Raw genomic sequence first — 15,135 nt, 5'->3', positions numbered from 1 at the left:
CCTCACTGCCCACAAAGAAGAGGCCACAACTTCTAGCAGCTGGTTTAGTTCTTCAGCTGGCTCTTTCTGGACAGGGACAGCCAACATTTCAGCAGATTGAATTCCTAAACCACTAGATCAAAGTTCGTGCTATTTATTTATTTCAACAGGTCACAGAAACTTCAACATTTGCAGAAGTTTCAATTCAACCACGGAAAATCAGTTTTACGTGCACAGATTTATTGCAAACAAACTACAAATGAAAATGCGTAAGTGCAGAACATGGAAAAAGTATTTGCTCTAAAAGCTGTTTCTTTTGACATTAAGATTATATTAACTGATAACAAATATTTACTATACATACAGGTGCAGTTTGCATGAATAAAAGCAAAAAGAGTGCCTTTGAGCATAGCTACCTAAATGAATGCCATTTAGGTGAGAATATCTGGAAAATGGGAAAGGTGGGAAAAGACACAACCTGACTGCCTACCTACAGCACAAAAGGCTACTGTAATACATATTTCTAGTTTCACATACTTCTCTATTTTGGTGATAAATATACTGCTTAATAAGACAGACATAGCAGGCTTTACATTCAGATTACTAATATGTATGTGTAAAACAAAATCCCTCTTTTCTTTATAAGAAAAGCATTCTGAAAACCCACATCCACAGAGGATGCCCTGTATTCCTTACAGCCAGGTGAAGATCAGCTTTGCACTGGGTATAGAACTCTATGCAATACAGCTTTCTGATAAAAGTCAACCCGTTGTTTGGGCTTTGAAATACAAGATTAAGTATTCCAACAGAGCGAACAGCATATTATTCATATTATCCTGTCGACAACAAAAAGCCCGTCAGTTCAGGTAGGTCTGCTTCAGAGCTGCCATTTCTCCCCCCTCGCCAGTTTAGTTCCACGGCAGCAGCATAATCCTCCCGCTTTGATCAGCTGCAAAACTGCTTGTTGGAACCAGACAGACGTGGGGAACAGTCACATCCTGCAGTCAGCAATCTTCTCGCAGAGTCACCATCCTGGGAGTGAGCACCGAGCAGCAAGTAACAGATCCCTTAATTAAAGATCAAGAATATTTGTACATAAGTATTTGTACAGAATGCTTATTAAACAGGCCACTTTTTAGTAGGATCTGGAGAGATAATTTGTCTCCCACACACCGAAGGAAAGCACGGAAGATTAGCTGAAGGTCGGCAGGTGCAGCCTCGGCTCTTCCGCCTCTTCTCAGAAACAGCCACGGTCTTTGCAAACCAACCGTGAACTTTCCTCTCCATCAACAAATAATTCCACCCAGCGTGGCGTACGAGAGAGGCAGCGGATAAAAACCAGTCACCTCACTCGCAGACAGCACGCTCCCTGCTTTGTTTAGCTTTCAAATACCTATTTGAGCCTTTGTTTTCGGTACAAACACCCTCTCATCAGGCTCCAACTTGGAAATCTGAAAAATCTAGATAAACTTTCCAATGAAGATCAGCGCAACGTTATGCAAATCAGAAAGAATCAGTGCAGTGTAATCCAGAAGCTGCAAGTGCAAAGCAGCTGTACTCACTTCCGACACTGCAGAACTGAAGCCTAACTAAAAATCCAAAGTGAGACTCAGTATTAAAAACTCTTACCAACTAAAACCTTGAAAGAATAAAAAAGGAACAGCATGGCCAAACGATGACCCAAACCAAATCTGAATCTACAAATGAGACTCAAACACTTTAAACAGAGAAGCTGCCGACTGACCACGCACAACACTCAGACAGCTAAGCATAAAACTTGGAGCGCTTCCTCGTTTTTGCTAATTTGTGTAAATATAACTGAAAAACAGGACAAAGCGCCAGTTCTCAAGCAGTCCAAGATGTATTGGCTTAGCACAGCCAAAGGGCCGGAAAAAGTAAACGTAAGAATGGGAAGAGAACTCACAGCGGCATTTTCTCCGTTCCATCAGAGCCAAATGGTGTTGTCTGAAAAAAAATTAACTGAAATAATACCATCTCTTTGGGTTACAGTTACAAGCTGCTCCTAAAAGATTAAAACCTGTATTAACACCGGGCAATATTCTGAGAGGCTTGGGGTTCACTTCCTCACTTTTCTCACAGCAGCAGAACCACATGAAGACTGTAAGGTCTGATGAATATTTGCAAGAGAACTCCAGGAAGCTGTGGTATTTGACACTATGTCTAAGCTTCTTCCCCTCTATTTTTTTTTTAATTAGAATATTTCAAGTGGTTTCTCCCGTAATTGGTATAAAGGGATTTTACAGCAACATTACAGCACCAGAAATTGAACACTTCCATTCTGCAGACTACACTTTAAAAAAAGACTATTTTCAAACTCAAACTGAAGTAATTGCAAAACATTCAGAGAAAAGAGTGGAAGTATAAAGTGCAGTTGCATGTAAATCCCAGCTTCTTGCAATATTCAGAACAAACCTCCCTGCAATATTTCAGTTTTGCACTTTCAGCACAATTCAGTATAGGAGTTAATAAAAAAAATCAAGTGTTTGGGTACCAGAAAGTTAAGGCAAACTGAAAGCTAATATTTGGAAGGTTTTCTTATTGTTATTCAGTATTCAAAAAAAATTCAAAAGCGCACAGTATCAACAATAATCTTGAGGTTCTTGTGCCTCTTCCCTTCACTACAGCAGAGAATCACCCCTTTATCTGCTATTGCGCACGGTGTTCGTCCAGCAAAGGTAACAGAATTGCCACAGTGGCTGGGAGCCAGAACAGCATCTCTCCACAAGACCAGCAGAGGTGGAAGTTATGATGGGGAAATTCATAAAGCAGTATGAAAATACAGGTCCCAGCCTTTTCTACCCACTCTAAGGAGTAAAACAGTGCACATAAATTAAAATCTCCAACAGACACTGACCTAGTTAGGTACAAAAGAGCACACGATGCCATAATTTCTCTTCCGTACTTGACAGGTAAGGTTTCCACACATCTTCAGAACCAATTATTGTACATGAGACCAGCCACCATAAGCCACATGCCACAGCTGAACACTTCCCAAGAGAGCTAAACAAAAGGAGAACGGCAGCCAAGGATAAGCAGGTGATGGAGGAGAAACGTCTTCCCAAAAATCACCCCATTATCACCCATATACCTCAGTAACCACGAAATCACTCTTGAAACCAGAGGATGGCAAACCCTGTTTATGCTTACCACATAAACAGGACTCAGTAAAATTGCCTCCTGTGCAATTGCCATGACTGAGGTCTGCTGCCTTTGGTTTCAAAATAGCCAGTTAACGTTTTTACGCAAGTCAGGTAAAGAGACCAAAGCCTTTAAGCACAGGCTATAAAGCACTTGTGTGACTACTGAAAAAACAAACTAAAGGATTTGGCAACCCAGCCTGACTACATTACCGGGGTGGGGGAACCTTCTCAGCTGGTGAGAGTTCCGCATCAGCAGTTCCTGACTGACAGCTGGGTTGTACCCGCTCCCTCTCCGTGTCCCCAGGGAAGTGAATTCCGCATCTGATGACTAATTCATTACTGGGATTTGTGCTTAGGCAAGTCCAAGCTCAGATCACGCACCTTCCAACGCTGAATTGCTCCTCAGCCAGCGGGCGAGCGGGTGCACATCTGCTCCATCTAGAACACGGCATTAGCATGCGGCCACATCAACCCAGCTCCATCAGCTGAGAACAAAAGCTGGAATTGAATCTGTCGGAGCTGGCTGAAAGCAGAAGAAATTGAAAGGGAAACTGGTACAGATCAATTCTAGCTCAGCTGCATTTGGATTTCTAAAACTGGAGTGGAAAATTTGAAAGACCTATTGAAAGCTCTTTAGCAGTACCTTTGGAGCCTTTGAGACTCAGTAGCAAATTAACCTTCCACTGCAAGAAGATATGGGTGCAGCTAACACCAGAGCCGAAGACACCAGCCAGGGAAGAACAGTGTCCATGTGCACACAGAAACATGAGCCAGGAACCAAAATCAGCCTGGCAAGCTCCACTCCACAGTGCAGCCCCAACCCAGCTCCAGGCAGGCTGGATGCACACAGATGAACCTGTTCACCTTTTGCTTTCACTATCCTCCTCGGTCCTTCCTTCGCTATTCTCCTTGGTCCTTACTTCACTGTCCTTCTTGGTCCTTCACTTTCTGAGGCTTCGCCACAAAGACGACATCTGCTCAAGAGTATCAAAACTGTGGCAGGCTCCCCATTGCTGATGCATTGCTAAAATTCACACCCGATACGGGGTATTTTTGCAGGATCTGAGGTGCTCACCAAAACCAGCAGTCACCTTACAGCCAGGAAAACTACAGCAGATGGGGCTGATCAGGTGTGGGAAACCCTACAGGCTTGCCACCCTGTCTCTAACCTCTCTGCTTCCAACTGCTCATAATTTCATTCACAATCCATATTTTACTGACTTACCCTGTGAAACATGAAGCTTCAATAAACAAGTCTTTTTGACATCCTACTAATTAAAACCACAAGATAAATGAATGTCATGTGTTAAGATCATCACCTACAGCATTTGAAACCCACAAACACAGCCTCTACACACACAATTATTACTTGTGAGCACTGATGTTAATCCGGTTCAATCACAGATGAGCAAAAGGTGTTTTGATTTTTCTCTTTGCCCTCTCTGGGAAGCCTTTTTGTCTCTAGATTACAGTGAACTGTAACCCCTTAAAGGTTTCAAAAGGACAAAAAACTTCCAAGAAATTATTTCCTGCACCTGTGTTCACTGAGGTCCGAGCAGAACCAAGGCTTGACCCAGGCTTCTAATGGAGAAGTGTCTTCTGTGGCTGGGTGGACACAAACTGAACCTTTGCCTTGGGTTGCTGCAGAGCTCAAGGACCATTTGGCCTATACAAAAGACTACGCAGTAACATGGCTCTCGGTTTATTTTCTTGCTTTCTAATTGCTACTTCTGTTTAGGGAAGACAAAGTCACACTAAAACACTGAAGTACAAGCCGAATTCTATTAAACTATTTATAGACTTTACCTTAGAGGTACAAGGACCAATCTTGCTCATTATTACCCCATTTTACGGCATTGCCTGTGACTCACTCCTACAGCTGTGCTCATAATGGAGCTGCCTTTAAAAAGCACCTGGATTCACAGATTAGCAACCACACTGTAAATGCTGCTGATGCCCCGACGCACAGCATTAAAAAATACAAAAATATTCTGAACGAACCGATTTAAATGATCGATCAACTAGAATAGGAAACGGTGCAGGCAAAGAATGAAGGTTTAGAGCAATGATGCCCATTTTTCCCTATATCCGACACATTATGGGACTGACAACCAGACAGGGTAGTTGGTCACAAAAGCATTTCGGAGCAAGGAGCTCAGCAGAGCTGTCCTGGGAGCTGGGGAGGACAGGACACCAGCAAAGGTGGTACCAGAATAGCAGCCTTGGCCACACGTCAGAACAAGTCTACAACTGTGGGACAAGACAGATCCCGAGTTAACAGCTCTCTCGTGCTGATCTTCTCAGCTTCTCTGTGCTTCCCCCCACAAATACATTAGGAACATTTATAAAAGCATGCTAAGCAATTACAGTAAAAATAAAACCAAGGTTATAAACGCAGTCTAGGATGCCAAATTCGCCTCTTCTTGCTATTTAGAGCTCACATTCTAGCATGCAAAAAAATTCTCACGCACCCCAAAATGTGTGCCTGGAGCCATATAGCACATGCAAAATAAATTGCATTTATATTACCATGTTATGGCATGCAATTTCCCTTTTCTCAATCACACCGCCTGCCTCTCTTGTTAAGTCAAATTGCCTGTCAGCTCCTCATCAGGAAGTAGAAATGGGTTTTCCATCTCCTAGGAGACAAACACGGCCTCTCTTTCTGCAGAGGGGAAGTTGTGGAGCTGCTGAGCACACAAGGCAAGAGCCAGTGCCCACAAACGGGCAGGGGCTGGGCTGTGCACCATCCCAGGGGCACCGTGCCCGCTGCAATAACCACTTCAAAAAGCAGATTCTTCTATTTTCATGCTGTTTTCCCTGAGATTTTTTGCTGAACATACACAATTCTGATGCACAGTGCTGCTGCCTTACAACTAAGGAGCTTTAGGTATTCTCGTCATACCACACATTAGTAAAATATCCTTTATACCTCTGTGGTTTTCTTGAAGCTACTCCCCTTCTCAGTTCACAGGGGAACAGAACCATAGGATCAGACTTTTACATTTAGGCTGTACTAAATCAGGAGAAAACGCTTACCACACTCAACAAAAGTGGCATAAAACTATCTAAATATATTAACTGAATGGGCATAAGTGGAATAAAATAAATACTTCTTAACTCTTTTTGGCTTCGTTTGGCTGAGGTTTTTGTTTTGCTTGGTTGGGGGTTTTCTGTTGGGTTTTTTGGTTTGGTTTTTTTTTTGAACTGTAGCTTTGTAAAACTAAGATGCTGAAATTTTGCACTTTTTCGCTGTAATTAAAGTTAAAGATTATGTATTTACAAAAAGCACAATTACATTTTAAAATTAATTCATTATCTACTTTTACTAAAAAGGGGTCAAGCTGCAAGGCTACAGACACTGTAAAAAAACCCAGGTGAAATACACAGCTAGCCCTAATTTTTACTTCAGGCATCAGGAAAAAGAAACACAACCAGGAATGGGTTTGCTTTTCACCACATCCTTGCTAATTTTAAAAGTACTTAAAGAGACACATGTTCTCATGACCAGAGACCATTACTGCAATAGCTGCTGCACAGTGTGGCCTTACAGCAGGTTTAGGTGACACGACTGCAGGAGGGTGCCAGGGACAGTCTCTGCTCCTCTGCCCCATCATGCAGGGACATCAGGACTCCACAGGGTATTAGCGGGTTGGCCATTTCTCAAAGGCATCTTACAAGCAGTTACAATGTAAAAGAATGAGATTTCCTTCCAGGGCCATTCTGCTCATTCCCTTGCCCATAGCATGCATTTTTAAAGAGAGAGAAACCAATTGAACTTAATTCATATTGCATTATTCACCAAGTAGCCACAGTCTCATCCAAAAATCTTAATTGCCTAATAATTCAAGTCACCTATTTCAAAAACAGCTCCAAATAAATGACCAGAAACCCAGAGGCTGCTTCCTACACGCACACTAAATCTTGCTGTTAAGATGTCTAGTGCAGTCTTTTCTTGAACCAAAGCAATAAATACTGGCCTTTTGTATATACATGTGCAGTGCTTCCTCATGTCAACAGCCAAAATGCTGTTTGATGTTTCACTGTTGTCTCAGGAGTACTTTATAGAAGGCACCGCTGTCTGTCAGTCTTCCGGCTCTGCAAACCTTTTTCTGCTTTCTAAGCCTCGAGTTTTGACCGCTAACACGAAGCCTGGCACACACCACTTAAATTACAAGCACCGTTAATTCCTCTAACCACTAAAAAGGTAGCAGACGGGGATTTTTAAATTACTGGAAAGCAAACGCAGGAAGGAAAATGCACAGTTGAGCATTTCTAATGTTGCTGTTACCCTACATACACCATCAAGGAATCACCTACAGCCCTTCTGCAGCTGAACTGATAAGCACTTTGCAGACTCACAAAAGAAACCTGCCTCTAGATACAGCCCTTTCATATGGGCCAGCCTTGGCTACCAGGTCCAGCTTTCACTGCTGCCTCCTGAGCTACATACAGCTCCTTCGTTATTAACTGCCCATCCCTAAGCCTTGAACTCTTTGGTACACTTAGGACTCAAGTTCTTCACATGGTGTGAAAGCCTCAGAGCTCTGTCAATACATTAGAAGACAGGGGAAAAGGAATAAAAGACTTGCTCAGCCATAATACGAGCTCCCCTGCTTGTGCACACAGGGAGGCAGCCCCAGGAGCTGGCTTGGGGCAACTGGGAAGTGCAAGGAAGGCCAGTTATTCTCTGTCATTCCAGCTCTGTACCTTACCTGCCCTTTATTCCAGAGCCACATTATACTAATTAATGGTTAGGCAGAATTCAATCACTTGGTCCTCCATAGCCCTGGGGAAGTCACTATATCTAAAGAGCAAGTGGCGCATGTCGGTACAACACAAGCACCGTGGTCAGTCTCGCTGTGGACACTGTGCTGCTTTCGACAGCAAAATTACTTTTACATAAGAACATGGTGCACTATATTTTCATAGAGGCATCAGTTCTCCAAATATTTTGGTGATCATCCAGCTGTTCTCTCACACTACTCCACACCCTGTTCCAACCACATGCACTGTTTACCTTTGAAATTTTACTGCCCTAGGGTAAGAGAAACCAGACTTCACCTCCTTCTCTAAACACTGGTATCAAGCCAGATTCTCATCCTGTTCACTGGTTGTATGCTCTGGAAGCTAACGTGTTCAACAAGCCAAATAACCTGTTTTTCTAGAGCTACTCCAATACCTGACATCAGGTCTGCAAATGAGGACAGGCATGGGATTTTGTATATATATATACATTTTTACATACTAGTTGTAAATATGAAGGCCTCCAGACTGAATTACAACCTGCACAGAATCGAGGAGCAGCATCTGTCGTGCAGGACACCAACCTTTTGTCACACGCATCCTTCAGATGGACACAGATCCCCATGTCCTTGATGGGTGTGCAACAACATAGTGAAATAAAGACAAAGCATTCATCTGCTTGTGGCTGCTGCATGGGAGCTGATGTGAAGCAGTTCTGTTGAAGACTCCCTTAAGCTTAAACACTCCCACGTAAACAAAACGTCAACCTGCTACAAAGCAAGTTTACACAATTGGAAATAAATGTTTATTTTGAAATAAAAAGACGACATCTGCATGCATACAAACCATAAGCCTTTGATCAACTCTGCAAGGCATGTCTGCATATAACATACAAATATTGTCAGCCTCATAACTTCCTCTGGAAAAGAAGAATGTGATTTCCCACACCCTGCTTATTCACTAAGGTTACTTACCACCCTAAAGAATACTACTTTATTTATTTGGTAACAGATATAAGTCCAAACTGAAGATTTGTAGCTGTCAGTTAACATGCTAAGTGCATTACAAGGGAAAGCAGAAGCAAGAGCATAACCACACAGGACATGCTGCTGCTCTCAGGATGTCCCATATTTGCACCTCTTGCTTTTCTAACCTAGTAATAAGTGAACATACAGGTTACAAGTACCAGTGGAGGATCTCCATGACCCCCAATGCTTTTCCCCTACCAATCAAACATTATCTTAATGTCACCTGTGAATTTTGCACTTGAGTTCTGTTCCAAAGCATCCCTACTCCCCACTCCTGCGCTCTCGCACCATTCCAGCCCCACACAGCCCTTCACCAAGGCGTGATCCTTGTTCAAAAGGTACTGCTGGAATTCAAGGTTAAGTGGAATAAGTCACCTCCATAATAAGACGATACAACAGAACGCTCTTGTACCATCTGATATTACAACAACAACGTTTGTTTACACAAGTATTAAAGGGAGGTTAAATTTCAATATCTGAAAGACAAATATTCTAGGAAATAATATTTAGAGTGGACCCTGTCCATTCAAGCAGATAATCAGAATGAATAATTTACAGGCACACTTTCATCTCCACCACAGCTGAGAAGAGCTGCATCGTAAGGAGCTTGGGGAGATGCCGACACATCTGTTCACCGAGTGGAATAATCGGGAGGACTCCAAGCAACAGTGGTCCAGTAACCTGTTTTACTTAGGTGACAAAGGGGACAGCAAGCAGTGGGAGGAACAAGGAATGTAAAAAAAAAAAAAAAAAAAAGATAAATTAAAAAAAAAATCAACATGCTCATGGTGAGGTCAGTATTTGATGCTTTTATGATACAGAGAAAACAAGTCCTACACTAGATTTTCACCTCACAATTGTCACAGCTTCTTCCTAGAGGTAGCCCAGGGTGGAGGAAGGGTGCCTGCTCCCACGGACCTGGCACACTTGCACACAGGCATTCCTGCCTGCAACGAGGACTCAGAAGCCGAGAATAACATCAGGGGAGCACCAATTCATCCATATTGCTCCAACAACAGCAACCATCACACAGCAAACAGCGAACAAAAGCAAACACGCATCAAAGAATCCTCCAAGTCCCATCATACCACTGGAAATCAAGCATCACTTGATACTTTTTCCAGTGATGTGTAATGAGATTGAATTAACAGACTAAGCACTAATTTTGTACAGATGTTGCTCAGGTGGAAGGACGGTGCAAGTTTCATCAGGGGAAAGCCTTGTGAAAAGATGATGAGCATCTGGAGGAATAACCCTGGCACATAGAAAACTGTTGTTACATTTTTTTCCCCTGCCTGTCTACTTTGTATCTTTGAACGGATTAAAGGAATCTATATGTACAGCCAGCAACTGCCAAAAGAGACATGCACAGGGGCTGGTGTAACTCTCATGAAATACAAGGAGCTGCAGCACCTCGCAGTAGCGTCAGGGGATGTATATAACCATCTCCTCCTACCATACACCCTTGGCACGCTTTGCTTATTCACATCTACATGGTTTTTACTTAACATCGCTGCCTGGGTTTGTTACTGGAAAAGAGGAAAAAGCAGATGGGCTCAGGTATGATTCAATATAGCACAATGAGAAGGGTCACCATATAAGTAGGTACCAGCAGAGCAAAAATGGCACGATTTAGAACCAAGATTCTGTTCCCTGAAACGCTTTGTCCACTAAAATAGCACTAGGACCATCCATCAAGAGCTTAAGAGTCATTCTGAAGTGGGCTCTGTTCTCCTACAACCCAACCATGAACAAGAGTCTGAAATACAAACCAAATAAAAGCTTCTACTGATGGATGGTTCACCTATTGCCTGCCTTGCCTATTACAACTTGCCTTGGTTGGGTAGCACTTTTTTTTTGGTTTTAAAGTGTTTCCAAAATGCTTCCAGCATTCTAAGCAACACAAAGCATTTCTGTACGAGTACAGATTTTACCAACTGATGAAACGGGCGGCCTGCAGCAGAAATCCAAGGAACTCATTCACAAGTCCTGAATTACACATCCAGATGAGCAGAATAAGAACCAGGAGCAGCCTCAGCTTTGGCGTACCAAACTCCCTTCGCTTCACAGTCCAATGTATTAACTGGAGATTAGCTTTACGATACATGTAAGGGAAATAAAACCCAACCGTGCACATCTGCAGCGTGTATGTGATCAACTAGATCAATTAGAAAACGGATTTTAGTTGGACCTGTCTAAAATAAGATTAACATTAGGCTCATACTGGGAAGCTGGGTTTCAGTACCACACTCCTGTAGTTTCTGTGCTAAGCTCAAAATAACACAGAAGGATCCGTCACAAAATCCATATTAAACTGAAAACATGCTGAGTTAAATGTCAGGGGTTCAACACCGTTTGGATCATTTCATTCTCTACAGTACAGAAGAAGAGACCAAATCCCCACCCAAAAATCTCAAACAGAAGACACTTTTCCCAAGTAGAACAATGTTAAGTCAGTACTTTTCTTTTGTTGAGGTTTCTAAAGCATGAAAAAAGTAGAAGCACAAGTTAAAATAATTTTAACATTTAAAAGAACATACATAGACTTTTATACTATTTTATTCTTCACCTTCTCTCCCTTTGCCAAATATGTTTACACGCAAACATCACCGCACATGACAAAATATCAAGATATCACAAGAAGCATTGAAAAAAAGAAACCAAAATAATGCATTATAACACTTTGGAGTTTTATGGGCTAGGAACTCAAAGCCCACCTTGAAATTCTATGTACCACAAGGAAAATCCATCAAATTTGATTAGCACAGACACCATTTGCTGCCATTGTCAATAATAAACTGATGAAGAAAAAAGAAAACAAAAAAACCACCAAACCTCTTGTAAATGCTCCAGTCTTCCATAAAACTAATGATGGATTTTCAACAAAACTGGCAAGTTGTCTTTAAAAGTTAATAAAGATAGTCAGTTCAGCTTACACAAAACACTTCAGTTCCTTTTAGCTAGAAAATTGATTTTGTGCTGTGGGGGAAAGAGGTTCTCTAGGTTTATGGGATTTTTAAGCAATTTTGCCACTCAAAGAAATAAAGTGAGACTTCACTCTTTTGCCAGTATATTGCTGGCAAGTTTGATTCAGCTTTCCAAAAACAACCCATATATTTTAGATGATGCTAGGACCATAACCTTTACAAACCTAGCTCTAGGACCTGCATTTTGGAGGAAAGGATTATTGATTTAGCAAAATTAACAGGCTGTCAAGTGAGCAACCAAGCGTCAGGTTAAACCCTAAAAATCATACCTGTGATTGCCCCATCACACACACTTGATCTATCAACTTTTGCAGTTTTTGTTTTCAAATTCTAATCAAAGAGCAGGCAGAGTTAAATCTGAAAAAATTATATTCCTTATTATTTTAAGTATGTCGTACCTCATTGCCCATTTCTAATCAGCACCAAGAAAGTTGTTAATAAGCTAACATTAGTAGTGACTAGCATTGTTTATTTCAGCCAACTGATGCAGCGGTTGTTCTTCTGCTCTATAAATATGCAAGAAAGCAGCCCAGAGCCACATTCAAAGAGGTTCGTGAAATGAATGTTGCACTGCAATGAAAGTGAAAATAACAACAGTAAGGAGGTTAAAAAACAGCTTGAAATGCACAGAAAGGGCAAGAAAGTAGGGAGTGAAGCAACATAAAGGCAAAAACTATTCAGTATTTCAAAGACAATGAAAAGAATAAAGAAAGGGCTCTATTGAGAAATTTGGCGCAGATCATCACTTAATTAAACCAACTATTCAAAATGCACTGAGCTTAAAAACAAATACTGTACTATAATAATCTAGTTTGAGAACTCGGTGGCTGTAAACACATGCAAACAAGAAAATATACTCATGTTGACATACGAGAGGTAACACGGCATTCGGGGAGGGCACAGAACGAAAGGACGAGACTCTTCCAGACCAAGTCACCAGTAACGAACAGGAACCAGTATCTCTCTAGCACACTTATCTCCCAAAGCAGCTCCCAGTCACAGGAAAACAAAGGTCTATTCTCAAGCGATGAAGAGAGTACTTCTACCAGTGAATGTCCTTATAAGCAAGAGGAATCCAGCTGTTGAAGTCCCCAACTATACAAAGACATTTGTTGTCCTAATGACAAAGGACAAAGAGTTCTAACCATCAAAAATAGCACGCAGGCTATGAAAGGCCAGGCATTTGCCCATCAGTGTATGAAGTTTACCAATTTAGGAGGACTGAGGACAGAAAAGTAGCAGGACTACGTGGCCAGCACCCAATGCCAAGAAAAACATGACTCTCGGTTACAATTTGCTTACCTTCTATAGAAGGGGCCTGGTCCACAGCTGCGTATAGCATCTCTTTCAAAGCCTGTGAGAAAGAGAACAAGGAACACAGTTACTATTAAATAATATATCTATATATATACATTGTTTTGATATGCCTGTTTGAAAACAAAAACAATTAAAGCCCTTTTATTCTCCGGAATGACACAGAAAGCTATGGAACCTGATGTCAAGGCTATCACACACGAAAGAAACACAAGTTCACATTTATTGACTGCTTTGTCTAAAGGCTGCTACACTACTAATCTATAAAATTTATTCCAACTGTATCCTTCAACATCTTCCTTTGGAAAAATGTTTCCCAGATGGTAGGGAGTTAAAGGTTTTACGTTAATTAAAAAAAAAAACACAACACACAAACAAAACAAACTACACAACATCGCGTGACAGAAAGGAGTTTGTCAAGGCAAATGGAGGAAAAGCAGCCTCAGGGATTTCTTATCACTGTTATAGAGGAGTACAGAACTACACATACATTGTAAAAGCTGAAGACAACATGACGAAGGAGATTAGGGAACCAGGGGTGACGGCCTTCTCTTGAGGTGAAAACTGAAGGACAACTTAAACACTGGACAGAATTATTAACTGTCTCCGTGTCCTAGAGGCATCGTGAGCTGCCTCCCGCAGACCACAGGACCAGCCGCTCACCCATGTTCAGATGCTGGTCCAAGAGGTGAGCAGTGCAGGCAGCAGGACCAGGAGGCAAGGTGGTCCTACAGCTCAAAACAGAGCACCCCAGCAGTAACCCCTTCTGTGAGGGGGCCAGGAGGGAGGCACCACATCAGAAACCTCATCACTTGCAGCTCCTTTTCAGAAGAGCTCTTCTCAGACAGCTATTAAGTTGCTGGTATTTTTCCAGCCACAGACTAAAGACCTGTGCTCTCTCACATCACAAGTGCAAGAAGCAAATAAACTGAATTTGGATCAATAGCTGAAGGGGTAGGTTGAACCATCATCTTGGAACTAGAAGCCACCAGGAATGGCCTGTTCCTAGTGCTGAGCGGATTTGTTTACACACCCCCCACGTCACTGAACAAAGACAAGCATCTGTGAACTGAACAAGACAAGCAACTGTGTGTGAAGCACATTCACGTTTGGTCTGTGCATTAATGCACAGACCAAACGTGAATGTGCTTCACACACAGTTGTTTTACTCCCTTACTTTTGAACCCACAGAAATCATTCAGGTCTTTCGAGTTCCTGTCTCTTCTGCCTGTTTCCCAACATATTACATACTTCTATAATCCTACACCTCTGCCTTGACCATCTTGTGTGTCTATCCATATATCCCCCAAGGTCAAAACATCACAACCTAAACAACATATTCCCCAGTACCCTCAAGGCAAAACCCACAAGCTCAGCAGCTAGAAACTCAGCACGGTTGTAACACAGTGGTTATGATCCTGTTAAGTAAATATAAGGTCTAAAGGACACGTCTGTTTATCACAAGATATCCCAGGTGGCAGGCTGCACCGGCAGCTCAGACTTCTCTCAAAGGTCTAATTCCTGAGTCCGCAGAGGTCCCAACAAAGGTCACTTGCAGAATTGTTTTCCAAACCGAGCAACCACTGGATGATTCCAGCAGCACAGCTCTACCCTCAGTGCTTCCTTTGAACCCCTCCCAAACACTGGCCACCTCAGTCCTTTTCCCCCATGACTCACTGGCCAGCAGCACATGATCTGTCCACATGCATGGAGTGACCAAAAAAGCCTTCCCCCTTTTTCACCCCACTCGTCATCTTCGCCTACCTGTAACTTTTTCCATGAACCACAACCACGCGGCACAGGATAAACAAACCTGAAGACACAGCAAATTGAAAGTCCATGTAGTATGAACTCCAACCCTTAAGCCACACAGAGGTAAACTCTGCTTTTAGCAATCATTTAAAAAAAAAAAAAAAAAAA

The 15,135-nt window shown here is 42.2% G+C and overlaps 1 protein-coding gene across 1 annotated transcript in view; it reads right to left on the bottom strand.

Moving 5' to 3' along the window:
• Positions 1-15,135, bottom strand: part of XPR1 (xenotropic and polytropic retrovirus receptor 1) — a 109,867-nt gene that overhangs the window by 89,158 nt on the left and 5,574 nt on the right. The window contains exon 2 of the mRNA XM_065071815.1: positions 13,204-13,255. Coding sequence (XP_064927887.1) covers positions 13,204-13,255 — 52 coding nt within the window. The remainder of the gene's footprint in view (positions 1-13,203; positions 13,256-15,135) is intronic.

The sequence above is a fragment of the Columba livia genome, chromosome 8 (genome assembly GCF_036013475.1).
Source record: "Columba livia isolate bColLiv1 breed racing homer chromosome 8, bColLiv1.pat.W.v2, whole genome shotgun sequence".
NCBI lineage: Eukaryota > Metazoa > Chordata > Aves > Columbiformes > Columbidae > Columba > Columba livia.
The sequence above is the reverse complement of the archived record's forward strand: the minus strand, read 5'-3'. Positions and strand labels throughout refer to the sequence as shown.